The sequence below is a fragment of the Cavia porcellus genome, unplaced genomic scaffold (genome assembly GCF_034190915.1).
Source record: "Cavia porcellus strain 051 isolate PalLab524CR breed Dunkin Hartley unplaced genomic scaffold, mCavPor4.1 scaffold_16, whole genome shotgun sequence".
Classification (NCBI taxonomy): Eukaryota; Metazoa; Chordata; class Mammalia; order Rodentia; family Caviidae; genus Cavia; species Cavia porcellus.
In genome coordinates, this window is record NW_026947499.1 from 45,903,963 (window position 1) to 45,917,918 (window position 13,956).

General features: G+C 41.0%; 2 protein-coding genes across 8 annotated transcripts in view; both read left to right on the forward strand.

Moving 5' to 3' along the window:
- The window catches only part of Tmc7 (transmembrane channel like 7), a 45,854-nt gene extending 41,722 nt beyond the window's left edge, over nucleotides 1–4,132 (forward strand). For 2 of the 3 annotated variants that reach the window (XM_063226598.1, XM_063226600.1), the window contains 2 exons: nucleotides 256–334; nucleotides 415–1,476. In XM_063226598.1, coding sequence (XP_063082668.1) covers nucleotides 256–334; nucleotides 415–534 — 199 coding nt within the window. In that variant the 3' untranslated portion in view covers nucleotides 535–1,476. The other variant, XM_063226599.1, reaches the window with a different exon arrangement.
- Nucleotides 4,133–6,193: 2,061 nt separating this feature from the next.
- Nucleotides 6,194–13,508, forward strand: Coq7 (coenzyme Q7, hydroxylase). Of its 5 annotated transcripts, none has more exons than XM_003477782.5 (6): nucleotides 6,194–6,355; nucleotides 9,613–9,791; nucleotides 10,483–10,597; nucleotides 11,370–11,509; nucleotides 12,413–12,481; nucleotides 13,212–13,508. In XM_003477782.5, the coding sequence occupies exons 1-6, from the start codon at nucleotides 6,283–6,285 to the stop codon at nucleotides 13,287–13,289; spliced, it is 654 nt and encodes a 217-aa protein (XP_003477830.1). In that variant the 5' UTR covers nucleotides 6,194–6,282; the 3' UTR covers nucleotides 13,290–13,508. The 5 variants fall into 5 exon arrangements, with proteins under 5 accessions (XP_003477830.1, XP_012997721.1, XP_023416650.1 ...); XM_013142267.3 differs by having other exon boundaries at nucleotides 6,204–6,394; XM_023560882.2 differs by lacking the exon at nucleotides 6,194–6,355 and adding an exon at nucleotides 6,469–6,567.
- Nucleotides 13,509–13,956: the final 448 nt, after the last annotated feature.

Consider the following 13,956-nt stretch of genomic DNA (forward strand, 5'->3'; position numbering starts at 1 on the left):
GTGCTTGAAAGACACCAACAACCTTTCTAGTAATTTTTAAAGTAAGTGATAAACAGACACCACTGCCACTGCCTAATAAACATTCTGCCAGCTGATTCTCACCCCTTCTACCTGGGGGAAATGAGGTCCTCTCCTTCTCCTTCCCTTTTTTTCTTTATCCTTTCCCCACCCACAAAAGAAAATCTGTGGTGGGTTGCTTTTCTAATGGCCCCCAGATGATGCAGAGCCCTCCTGACTGTCCATTTTGTCTTGCAGCCTCATCATGTTCTACTTCATCGCTCTGGCCGGTGCGCACAAGCGGGTGGTTATGCAGCTCCGAGAGCAGCTGTCTCTGGTAAGGAGACACAGGCCACACAGGATCGAGGTTGGTGACAGCATAGCAGGACACTGTACAGAAAGTGACACTTCTTGCAGGGAGGGAGTAGCATTGCTGTAGCCTCTGCTCACTGCCCTGCCCCAAAACCCTGCCTTGTGGTCCCAGCTGCTACAGCTTCATTTATGCATTTGCCTCACCTGTATCTTCACCGGGAGTGACACAACTGCTGAATACTTAAGATAAGTTCTGATAACTATTAACTGCTTTGAAGATTCTAAAAACAAAGTATTCAAGGGATGAGTGGGCTGTCACTGCTGTTGCTGGTGGGTGAGGAAGGTCTGTTTAAGGAGGTGACACTGGAGCTGAGACTTGAACGACAGGAGGGACTGTTTACTAGAAGTTCCAGTGAGAGATGAGAGATACAGGGTGTGAGGGAACAGGACAAGCCTAAGGGGTTGGTGTGGCTGGAGGGTCATGAATTCAGGTCTGGGGCAGGAGGATACTGTGATGGCAGTCAGGGCCATAGTATCGTCTGGGGGATCTGTTGAAAGTTTGGGTTTTGTTCTGAGTGTGATGGCAAACCACTGGAGTGTGTTAAGTGGATGGTTCACAAACACTTCTGCTCATGAATAGTAATTGCATTTGCAAACAGAAGTGTTGCGCAAAATTTTGGTTCTGTTTGCAAACTCTACATTGGGTGATGACCATGACCATGGCCATCTTTCCCGCACAAGCATGAACGCCGCCATCTTCCCCAGAATCTTGGAGCAAATGAGGTTTGTGAGCCGAAGCACCACTGTGTATGTTATATATGTATATGTGTGTGTTTATGTTTTTTGGGCTTTTTTGTTTGTTGCTTTTCAAAATAGGGCCACACTATATAGTTTAGGCTGGCCTTGAGCTTTCTATGTGTAGCCCAGGCTGACCTAGAATTTAGGGCCTCAGTTTCCTGAGTGCTGGGATTACATCACTACACCCAGTTGATGAGGTATATTATTTAGAAGATCATTGGCTGCTACTGTGGAGGGATCCAAGCAAAAGAGATCAGATCACACACTCCATTGCAGGAGTCCAGGGGTTGGACTCTTAACCCTAAAATGAGAGGTAATTCATTGGATAGAAATTATGATACTTGTGTCCAAATATATGACATGACTTTTGAACTCATTTCTCTTTTAGGAAAGTCGTGACAAGCGCTATCTAATCCAGAAACTAACAGAAGCACAACAGGATCTGAGGGACCAATAGCCTGGGCGTGAGGATGCTGTGTGTCTGCTTCTCAGTTGGCCTCCTGACTGTTGAGCCCTACAAAATCTACCTGGCTTCTGAATGGAAATTTTAAAATATATTTCTCTGGAGTTTTAAAGAGATCGACTCCCTGTGCACAGCTGTGGTGGCTGTATTTGCATAAACCAGCCCCTACGGAAGACTTTCAGTGACTTGGAAGTGCAGGGTGAAACCCAGGTCTTTACCTGTACACTCATAACTCAGTGATGACTCTACCAAAATAGTAACTCCTCTAGGAGTTTTACAACAAAATCAGAGACACTTAATATATTTTTATAAAAAGCTTGTTTTATGTTGTCTTCCAAAGTTAACCCGAGGTCATTTGTTGCCAAAACTCCGTTCTTTTCTTTGAAGCTGGTTTTAGGAGTTTAGTCTGAGGAGTTTTCCTGAAAAGCTGTGGCTCTCAAGAATGACTCTACTGACTTAAAATGAAACCTGAATTTTTTAAATTAAAAGAATCCTTGAGTCATAATGCCTGCAACAGGTGGTAAGAACATGAAGCAGATCATCACATAATTTTGGCTACATGATAGTAGTCAGGAGAAAAGCCAGTCCCTGCTGTTGAAAAGCTCTCCCTCCGTATCCTGATTAACCTTCACAGAGTGGGGGACTGTGGCAAGCTGGCAGCCCTGGCTTTTTGGCATTCTAGGCATTTTGTTGTAGCCTTTTTTATTACTCAGGGGGAAGCTGCCTTTAGTTACCCATAAACCTTCAGTTTCTGTCTGGTCTGCAATTGTGAGACTTGACAAAGAACCCTTACCCTTTGAAATTAAGAGGCAGACAAAGTTTGTATCTCAGTCTTCCTAAGTTCTGTTTTTTCCCTCCTGCACTGAGATGTCCATTTCTGAAGGACACACACACACACAGACAGCATTTCAGAGCCAGGCTTTGGGGTTGGTTAGTATTAGAGCTATGGGTTATGTGCGTATGTGTTCTGTGGTATGGTTTACAGCTCAGCCTTTTCATTATACCAGCCTGTGACATATACCAAGCTAGACTGGATGCTGGTTTCTTAAATACACATTTCCATATTTTAAAGGCTGCTGTTTGTTTTTCTGTGCTTAAATTTTAAGTGCACATGCCCTTACTATGCAAAACATTACAAAAGCACAATATCTAAGATTTTTGTTAGAGTAAAAAATAAATGCAATAAATACCTCATCATAAGTGTACCTAAATTTGACATCATGAACCATTGAAGTGAAGCCTGTTATTATTTATTGCCATCAATTTTCATTTTAATATCTTTGAAATCTTTGTCAATGTATTTTGTCAAGTTTCCTTCCATTGTTTTTCTTCCTTTCATTGGCTCCAAACCTTTTGTTGACTTTTAAGCTTTTGGAAGCTACTGCTAAAAATAATTCCCACCCAACCTCTAGTTTCCCTGTTACTCTAAGATGATTTGCTCCTTGCTCTGGGAAGCAAAGAAGATTGTCACAGCTTATCACATTGCTTGAATCCTGGTCCTTTGTCACAACCACGTGCCTGTGTGCGTTGGGGTGCTACGGTTGGAACCCAGGTTCTCAGCATGTGCTTTTGTACCGCTGCTACTTCCTGACCTCAACAGAACTATTTCTCGCTCTTGTATACAGTACTGTTATTAACATGGGAAATATTTGTACCTATGAGACTTGTATTTTTCAATTTTTTCCCATCTGGTTAAGGTTTATGAGATTTTAAATCATTTAATAATTGGTATAAATCTTGAGTAATCAAAAAATTCCCAAATTTTCATTTAAACAAATTTTGGCATTTGGCTGTATAGCACCTTTGTAATGTGCTTGCCTTCAGCATGTTCCTGAGGGCAGTCCAGGTTTCAGTGTGTGTTGTAAAAAATAAAAATACATTGTGCTGTTTTCATTTTAAAAGTGATAGTGAAATATGCTAATTAGCATTTAGTTTTATTTAAGTGCTGCTAACTTGGATCCCTCTTACTTGAATTTTTATATGTTTTGATAACTAATAATGTTAGGTTATATATATATATATATATATATAATTTTTGAAGTGAAGCTGTCTAACATGTACATTAAAACTACTGACCAAATAATGTCTTGATTGTTTTAAAATGTGATGTGTATATTTGAACTCATCAATGCATCTTGTTTGGAATCAAGTGATCATGGAAACCTGTAATAGTTTGTAAAGTTGTTCTTCACCTTTTCCTAAAATTAGAGAGATGAACGAGTGTTTATCGCAATAAGATGAGTACTTTTAAAGCTCCTTGGCTCTATTGAAATCAGAGCAAGTGTACTTGTGAACTTTAAACTTAAAAAAGACAACATCTGACTCCCCAGAGAAAACTACTGCTAACAGTTATTTGATTCTGCCAGAAAACTTTAAAACTTAATATTCAAAGAGATTTATGTTTGGATGTATGATGTGAAATACACATTTCTGAGCTTCTTCCTGTCCCCTCTTAATAATATGTACTTTGCATGTAAGCAGCTACTCCATTTTTTTAAGTGACTGCATTGCATCCCACTGTATGATGTATGTGACCACAGATAAAAACTTGGATTGTTTTTACCTCATTTCCCTTCCTTCACCACTGAAAGATGGAATTTTAAAAGCTCCCCTGCATGGGCTGGGGATTTAGCTCAGCTGCATAAGCGCCTGCCTTGCAAGCACGTAGTCGTGAGTTCGATCCCTGGTACTGGTAAAAAGGAAAAAGACCCCCCCCCCAAAAAAGCTCCCCTGCAAACAATTCTGTTTTGCTCCATTCTGCTATAGGCCCTTGTTCATCTTAAAGCAGACTTGCACATTCTTGTAATCACAAATGTTCTTATCCTAGCAAAGAGAAGAATCCAGTTAGGCAAGCCTTTAGTTTGCAAAATCCCTGCAGCTACAAATTTGAGTGTGGTCACTCAGATTTGTGTTAAGTATTGGAGAACAAAGAAATTAATTTTGCCAAGTAGTCTTATAAACTCTGACTTTTGGGAGATGAGAACTTCTGAATGTATCTTTATATACTGTGTGGCTTTACTAGTATGTTCCACTTCGTGTATTTCCTGCCCCAAGCGTAGGATTTGCTTGAGACATGCAATATGACGGCTTTCTGCTTGCTTAATGGTGATTTTGTGCAAATGTCTCCATGAGATATAAAGTTCCTTTATCTTTAAAATAGAAGAATTAGAAGAATATATAAATTTGCTTTTATATTTGTAGGCTGAATTAGGAAGAGTCTGCTTTTTCTTTTTGAAATTTTGTTTTCTCAGTAGAAAAAAACTTGTTTACCATAAAAAATATGGAGAACAATGAAAGCTAGAAAAAAAATTAAAATTACCCATAAGCACCATGTATGTACATTCACTTAATTTTGACAAGACTGCTTTTAAGGGGTAAGAAAGATTGGAAGGAAAGGAAAAAATTAGTATTCTCACTTCTTTTGTACGTGTGTTCACTTTTGTTATCAGAAGTTCTTTATAAACATTTCAATGGGCTAGCCAATAGCATGCATACAAAACATAGTTTTTAACATTCCCTTGCTGCTTAACCCTTTACTTTCAGAATTTCATAAATCTCAACTTTTTTTCCCTTAGGGACAGAAACATACAAATGAGATTACAACAAGGGTTTTGAGCATGCTTTTGAGAAGCTAGTTGTATTTATTTTCTTATTTTAGTGATGCTGGAAATTGAACTCAGGACCTTGCACGTGTTAGGCAGTGCTCTACCACTGAGCTACATGTCCAACCCCAAAGCTGACTTTATGCTTTCAGTGGCTTTGTATTAAAATGTCACCTTGACACAAAGTATTAAGTATCTCGAGTTCATCATAATTTTAAATTATTGTATGCCAATTTAAACTGTAGAATTCATAAAATCAGCAACTTAATAGGTCAGGTGAGGTGGAACATGTCTCATCATGGTGGGGGACTAAGGCAGGAGTCTCCTAATTTCAACTCATCCTGGGTAGCCCAGTCCTCCGGATGATTGGCACATATCACCACACCTCACCAGATACACATCTTGTGATTTTTTTCTACTCTCACAAACATTCCTTGTTTGAAAGACTACCTCTGTTGGGCAGGACCCTAGAAGTAGGCCTACAGTATTAATGGATATGCACTTTTAAAAGTATAGGTTGATACATTTCCTTCTCGACAAAAAAAAATTGCGCTAGTATACATGCATGACAACAAATACAGTAAAGTGGGTACAATATATATGTATGGCCAGTAATTTAGAAAATTTAAGAGGACTAGGAAGAAGTTTAAAGTCAGGTTAGTCCACCTAGCAGTAATAATATTGACTCTGTGCTGAGTTTCAGTATGTAGTTCATATTTTTATGTGGATGTAGGATACAAATAGATTTTTTTAAAGAATCTAGTAAAACAAAATACAATGGCTCTGTCAACTCTAGGTCCACTTTCCTAGGAATTTAGGTGAGACCCCTTGATCCCGTCTGGATTTTTAAAAAAGCAACCTAGCGTTCTTTGTCTCTATAGCAATCTAAGTTTCTTTTATATCATCAGTCTCGGAGTAGTTGATAAACAATGCTCCAATAGAATGCGTTCGCTTATTTCCAACCAATCAAAAGGCAGTGTGTGCCTAAGGGCATTTCATTTGTGCCAGCGTAATTACCGTCTTCCCTACGTTTTTTGCGTCATCGACCTGCGTCAAGAGCACGATTGGTCTACCGCGCTTAACCCAGTAGCTGCTTTTGTTGTCCCGGCAATGATTTGCGCCGGGGCGGCAGCAGCTCCTGCCCTATGGCGGCTGTGCACCGGTGCCCGGTGGCCCTTGTCAGGTAAAAGGAGACGCGCTGCTGGAATCCTGTGTTGGGCGGGTGAGCCTGGAATTTTGGTTTGAGCCTTGGGTCGGAGAGGTCAGGCGGAGACATGCTTGTACGTCACATGTGCGACAGCGCTGCTGCGAGACGTTAGCCTTGGGGCGGGGTTCATAGTACGCAGCGAGGTGGGATTGGGAGCTGGGATCCACCTGTGGCGCTTCGGGCCTCTGGTCAGTTTGATGATTGGGGAGTATCCTAACACACCTGTGCCGTGGCGTCACTGCAGGTGTGGTCAGCGTTCCAGGCCGCGGACAGTTTGCAGCATTAAAAGTTCAAGGACCCAGTTGTTTTCCGTTGTTTTTGCTTACGGTGTTTCAGGCAAAGTGTAGCCCTGCCAGCACCGGCTTCCCTTGGGAACCTGAAGTGCATAGTGTCAGATCCCACCCAGGACCTACTTGGTGGGTGTCTGCGTTTTATAAGCTCTTTGAGATGTGCCCTGTAAAGTTTGAGAACCACAGGTGTAGTGGAAAGAAGCATTGAATTTGGAGTGGCGAGACATGGGTTTGGATTCTGTTTCCCTTTTTCACCCTAGTTGACTCAAAACTGTGAGGTCGATTTGGTGCTCCAAGTTAAATCTTTGTGTATAACCGTTAAGAGTTTTGCTTTATTATCGGCTGCTTTTGATTCTTCTCTGTGTTCTTTGTATAATAGTAACCCATTTTAAAATTAAGTAATTTCAAAAGAAATATGGTAATGCCAGTATGTATGCCCCGAATGCATGGATAATTATTTTAAAAAATACTGAAAGTATACTGAAAAATTTAGGAAATTGTATTATACTGTTACTGAGGCTTGAAGCCAAGACCATCTTTCTATTAAGAAAGATTAGGTTAAATTAGTATTAGGGTATAACACACATTACATGTATATGGGACTATTCTCCTTGATAAATCAAAAGTGTTAGAGAATTTGAAGTAACTTGCAATAGCTGTTATATAATGCATACCCACAGTCACTTAAAGTCTTCAGTATACTACTTCAAATCTCCTTGGTAGTGCCAGTAGAGTGTTCCACATATTGGGAAAACATAAAGTTTATGTCTGAGAACTCCTAGTACTGGGCCTCAATTTTATTTTAAAGCATGTTGTATACAGTCAGAACACAAAGGGCTGTTGAATGTTCAGTGAGCATAACCAAAGAGTAACATTCATTTTTATTTATAAAGTTACTCTGTTTCCTGAATCTCATTTCATCTTCATAGTAACTCAGTAAGAAAAGTTTTATGTATGCTTTCCCTTAAAAAGAAAATAGGCTGATACTGGGAATTTTATATGTAAAAAAATCTATTCTGATTAGTTCAAAGATTCATGTTAGAGATTATATGCACATTTTCTTTTTTTCCTTTTTTAGTTGCACATAGTCCTTTTATTCTTTGCAGCACAAGTGATTTTTACCTGCAGACCCAAGGATATGCATTTTCTAACTGTAGGTCTAGGGCTTTCTGTCGCCTGTCCTATGACCATGGGCATACCTTGTAGAAACTGCAAAAGATAGCTATGTCAAATACTGTGATACCCAAGCCCCTCACCCCAACCCTGCAAAAACCCCATTTATTGAATCTCTAAGTTTGGAAATGTAATGCAGTATGAGGAAACAGTTCACTGAATTTTGCATGCAAACATAATCCTCTCTTTACCTATAAGCTGGTTGTGCGTTTGAACTCATCCTACATATTCTCATCTCCTGCTCCTTCTCAATAAGTAATTTTAGTTTTTTTTTTTTTCAAGAGTACCAGATTGTCTCTTTTTCTGCGTTGACATGTATTTGGCTGGTGATAACAAGTGAAAGAATAAACAAGATTATTTTAAGAAATAGGGCCAGATCATCAACTTCCATTGCTAAACTCCCTCTTTCTATAAGGGCATCAGTCTACTGGAAGTGCTATCTGTTATACTTGGAGGCAAAAAGTTGACAGACCACTTTGACTTTTCCCAAGGTCTCAACTTGTTCTCCACATAAAACTTGGTCATGAAACACAGTAACCCCACTGTCTGATGGCACAGGCCTGATTGACACATTACACTTGGCAAAACTTGGATCTTATGTAATTCTTGATGTCTGGTTCCTGCACTCTATCTAATTTCGTTTGTCAGATGGGCTTAATGAGATGGAGCAAGTCATTCTGAGGAGGAGGCCAAAGCTAAATCACAATGCTTCAGAACCCCGCGTCCATGCTCCTTTGTTTAACGTGTAGCATTTAAACTCCAGTTAGTAGAAAAGTTCAAGTTCACAACCACCATACATTCCACCAAACCTACTCTAAGATCTTGTGTCTTTTGAGCCTTTGCAATGAAATAACCATAGAAATACACAAACAGGTTTTTCTCCCACATTTTCTGGCTTTTGAAATTAGTCTGAGAGAGAACACGATCTAAAAACAGACGGTGGCCATAGTTTGAGAGCACTGACACTTGTATCCAAGTGATACTTGTGAAGATTGAAGTTCACATTACAATTAAAGGACATCTGGTTTCCATTCTTATAACTGTAGATGAAAATGAACCCCTCTGAGAGGAAAAAAAAACTTTTAATATTCCTTGATTCAGTGCTCAAAGAAAATATAATCAAATGATGTTAACCATTTGATATTTTTTTTTGTCTTTTTCGTTTTTATTGGTACCAGGGATCGAACTCATGACTGCCTGCTTGCAAGGCAGGCGCTTATGCTGCTGAGCTAAATCCCCAGCCCCCAACCATTTGATACTTTAAAAAATTAAATTCAATCTGTCCTGAAAAATAATCCGTTTTGAAGACAAGAAGCACATACATGAAGACAAAGAAAATGCATAAATTCTAAGGTGGGGCTCTCAAAATCACATGTCTCCAGGATCTGGCATTTTAAGAGAACTTAAATTCGTGGTCTTCAACCTTGGTAGTGGAGATTCATGCAGAGCTTTTTTAGACTATTGGTGGCCCAGATTGGGGAAAGCAGCTGGAGGACATGGACACCATGCCCTTCTTGAAACAGCTGTCACATCAAGAACACAGACTTATTTGAGATCTCTATACATTTCAAGTGGTGTCAGAAGCCCAGATCTTAGGTAAAATCCATCCCTGTGTTAATACTCCAGGTGAAAGGGAATACACATGGAAATGTCCAGCCGACAGAAAGCTCGTTTGGGACCTTTGCTCTAAAGTGCCCCTTTCGTCTGTCTATAAAAGAAAATGGCTTGATTTTTCCTGAGAGTAAGGAAGAATTTATACTTGTGTTGCAGCTTATGCCAAAAAAATCAGCATCAGATTTTGCAGTTCAAGAATGACCTTAGACAACATCAATCGGGCAGCTGTGGATCGAATAATCCGGGTGGATCACGCAGGTGAATACGGAGCGGATCGCATCCTCGCAGGGCAGATGGCCGTCCTGGGCCGGACGAGTGTTGGCCCAGTCATTCAGGTGGGCATTTCTTTGTCTTTGTGGTGTAGTCTCCCGAACAGGTAGATCTGAAGCCCTAGAATAATCACGTTAGGTCATACATTCCCTGGAGAAGCACTGCTGTCCTGGAGAGTGAAAATTGGCATGTTACTGTAAAGCACAGATACATGAGGTATCATAAAAAATACAGGGTGCATTTAAAATGTTTAAAAATTATTACAATAAAAGACACATTGCCATCAATCCCCCGGAACGCAGTTACCTCGTCATTCTTGCCACTTTCTGAGGAAGTGGTGAAGTCTTCTTTGGTGAGTGTTTTTAGGTATGGTGTCATGGCTGCTTCAGTGTCAAAGTGTTTACCTTTCACGGTCATTTGGACCTTGGGGAAGAACAGAGGATGTGTGGTGCTGCATATGGTGAATAGGTGGATGAGGTCCTGCCATGATACTTTTTATGAACCTGCTTTTCCTTTGGTGGGCACTTGGCATTCACCATTTTTAAAAATCATGTCCCATAAAGACACACAGGAAGATTTCAGTATTGCTGCAGAACTTCTTCATCTGATGTCGTACAGAAATGGAAAAGGTAGCAGTCTTCAGCCTTTCTGTTTGCATTTTGCTTCCACAGAGAGGCCCTGGAGCTTTCTTCAGGTGCAACAGGAGGCCTTTTGAATGCTTGCCATTTCTTCTTTTTTTTTTTTTTTTTTTTACAGAAAATGTGGGATCAAGAAAAGGCCCATTTGAAAAAGTTCAGTGAGTTGATGGTTGCATTCAGGGTCCGGCCGACAGCTCTGATGCCTCTTTGGAATGTGATGGGCTTTGCGCTGGGTATGTATCTGAGAGAAGTGCCCACCGGGCTCAGGGAGCTGGATGATGTCGCCTGGTACCTCAGCCAGAGTTCTTGCTCTGACCTTGTACAACCTGTTTAATTTCCTTATATTTTCCTAAAGTTAAATTGGTTGAATTTCTCTCTTTTTTTTTTTATCAGTACTTTTATAGTTAGAAAGGACAGTAAAACTTAACACAGGGAATAAAACTGACATAATCCACTTGCAGCCCTATACTGTTCTTAGACAAAAATTCTAAACTTGAAATCTGTGGTCCTTTAAAAAGGGAGACTAAAGAAAAGTAGTGTAGGAGATCAAAGACATATTCTGCCCAAATGTAATTCCTCTTGATGTACTTAGAAAACTGAAAATGTATTGAAAGGGAAGAGCTTTCTTATTATGTGCCTCCAGGTTCTCCTGGACCTGGTACCACCTCTAACAGTGCTCCTCTACCCAGTGACTTTGCCCTCATGAATATGCATGGAAAAATCTCTTTTTTCCCCTGATACCAGTAATTGAAATCAGGACCTTGTGCTTTCCAGGAAGGCACTGTGCCGCTGAGCTGTATCCCTTACCCTAAAGCAATAGCTAAAGATATTTTCAGTGGGTCACAATTTAGGGAGTGCTACTTGCATCTAGTTGGTAGATGTCAAGGAAGCTGCTAAATATCCATCAGGGCGCAGTGGTGCTGAGGCTGTGAGAGCTTGGCCTAATTGAGCAGCCTTACCAGTGGTATCGGTCCCATCCTTTACTCTTGAGTTTGACAATTTCAGGGGCAGGAACCGCCCTGCTTGGGAAGGAAGGTGCGATGGCCTGCACTGTGGCAGTGGAAGAGACTATAGCACATCACTATAACAACCAGATCAGGATGCTGATGGAGGAGGATCCTGAAAAGTATGAGGAACTCCTGCAGGTGACTGATTGCATCTTCTCTGGATGGGCTGGTGAGGGAAGAAAGGGAGAAGGACAGCTGCTAAAATGAAAGAGTTTAAGAATTTTAGATGATGATTGAGATGCAGGCTTCAAGGTTAGCATCTCATTTTAAAGGTGGGCAAACTAAGGGATAGAGAGATGGAGCTGCCTGCCCCAGTCACACAGCGCAGGCAGAGTGAGGACTAGAAGCTGTGGGTCCCGAGCCCAAGCCTGTCAGTTTTTCTCCACTTCTGCATCGCTGCTAGCTTCTGAGCAAACGCTGTGAGCATGATGACTTAGATGAAATGTGTGAAGTAACAGCTTTAATTTTTTAGTTTAGTTTTTGTTTTGTTTTGTTTTTTGAAACTGCATCTCCTAGTGTTTCTCAGGCCGGCCTCAAACTCCTGGGCTCGTGTGCTGCTTCTGCTGCAAGCAGAATCCCAAGTAGCTGGGGTTCCAGGCATATGAGAACACATCTAGCTCCAAAGGAACTGTTTAATTTTAAAAGTCTAAATCAGATGTTGGCAGACTCTGGCTTGTAACCACACCTTTTTCTGTAAATAAAGTTATATTAGAACCTGGCCACACCCAATATTTGCATGTTGGGGCTGCTTTTCCTGTTACAGAGTAGAGGATTGTAGTTGCAGCCTGCAGGCTTGAGATCTTTCCTCTCTATCATTAGACAAGAGGAATGGATGAGGGGGAGGTTTGAGGGGGTGTAAGGCAGTGTGATAAGGGGGATGGATAGGATCAAAATGGGGTGTATGTGATGGAGGGAGAAAAAGAGAGAAAGCTTTTTTTTAAAAAAAGGTTTTATTCTCTGGTCCTGCATAAGAGTAAAATGTTTGCCATGGTCTTTGATGAAAGTATAATGACTTGCTTCGATTTCTTCTTATTTAACCAGCTAATAAAGACTATTCGAGATGAAGAGCTTGAGCACCATGACACAGGCCTTTACCATGACGCAGAACTGGTAGGGACCTGCTGTTACTCCCGGTACTTTAGGGATCCTTATTTGGGGATCCATGTTTGGGGGAAAGAGGTTTCTGTTCCCACATACATTTTTTTTTTTTTTTTTTTTTTGTCTTTTTCGTTTTTATCAGTACCAGGGATCAAACTCACGACTGCCTGCTTGCAAGGCAGGTGCTTATGCCGCTGAGCTAAATCCCCAGCCCCTCCCACATACATTTTTAATTGATAGACTAAAGCAAGCAGACTAGTCTCATGTGGCACAAAGCAGACAACCAAGAGTGGGAGTCCTGTGTCTTGTTCTGTCTCTCATCCTTTTCCTGAGAGCCACTTTCCCCTTTTCTGTGAGACACCGGATGCTTCCAATGTTTTGGCAGTAACAGACACATTCCCATCTTTTGAATAATTTTTGCCCCAAATTAAACTGCTTCTCAGGTCGCATTTTTTAGCCAGAGCAGTTGTGTGTTCAGTTAACAACCAAAATTGAGCATATGGCATGTTTCTTCGGTTGCTTTCTCCCATTCAAGTACTAACCAGGCCCGACCCTGCTTACCTTCCAAGATCAGACTAGGTCGGGCGGTTCATGGACTCTTCGGTTGCTTCCTGAGCACCTGTGTGCATGCATGTGTGCGCATGCGTTTGCCCAGTCCTGAGGATGGAATGCAGGCCCTCAGGGTGCTAGGCCAGCAGCCTATCACTGAGCTATATCCACAGCCTCTTGTTATTTTTAATAGGCCCCTGCATACACCGTCTTGAAGAATGTTATCCAAGCCGGATGCCGTGCAGCGATATATTTATCAGAAAGATTGTGAAACATGGCTGTTCTTGTCTGTAAAAGATGGTCGGTAACGTGTGACATTTACAGAGAACGTGTTGTACAAATATTACTGTGTGCATTTTGTTAATAAATTATAAGAGCATTTTTTGCATTAATAAAACTCTTCAGTGTTGGGTTTGTTGTTGTCATGCCGTAATGCTGACAGTTCACCAGGTGTTTTCAAATTAAAGCAAACAGATTGGTTCTTCTTTGATTGGTCTCTGAGTTGATTTTGTCCTGAACCATTAAGAGGACCTTACCCAGGACCCAGGACCTTACCTTGCACATGCCTGGCAAGTGCTTTAGTGCTGTGCTATACCACAGCCTAAGCAGCTGGAATCTTTAAGAGGAAAAAGAGTTGAGAGAGAGAGACAGAGAGAGAGGAGAGAAAGAGAACATGAGAGTATTTAAACTCACTAAACAAGGCTATGAAATCAAATCAGTCAAAGATAATCATTGTTTTCATTTTGAGTTGTGTATGGCATGGGTGAGAAGACACTATGGTTCTGAATCTTTGTGTCCTCCCCAAAATTCGTGTGTTGAAGTCTTCACGTCAAAGGAGATGGTATCAGGAGGTGGGACTGTGGGGAGGTGACAGGTGGTGGAGGTAGAGCGTGAATGGAGTTAGTGTCTTATGAAAGAGGCCTGGGGACGACCCTCAC

Coding starts and splice junctions, on each gene's coding strand:
- Coq7 (XM_013142267.3), top strand. CDS start 6,283: ATGATTTGCGCCGGGGCGGCAGCAGCTCCTGCCCTATGGCGGCTGTGC. Junction 9,792..10,482: donor GTGTTGGCCCAGTCATTCAG/GTGGGCATTTCT, acceptor TTTTTTTTACAG/AAAATGTGGGATCAAGAAAA. Junction 11,510..12,412: donor AGTATGAGGAACTCCTGCAG/GTGACTGATTGC, acceptor TTATTTAACCAG/CTAATAAAGACTATTCGAGA.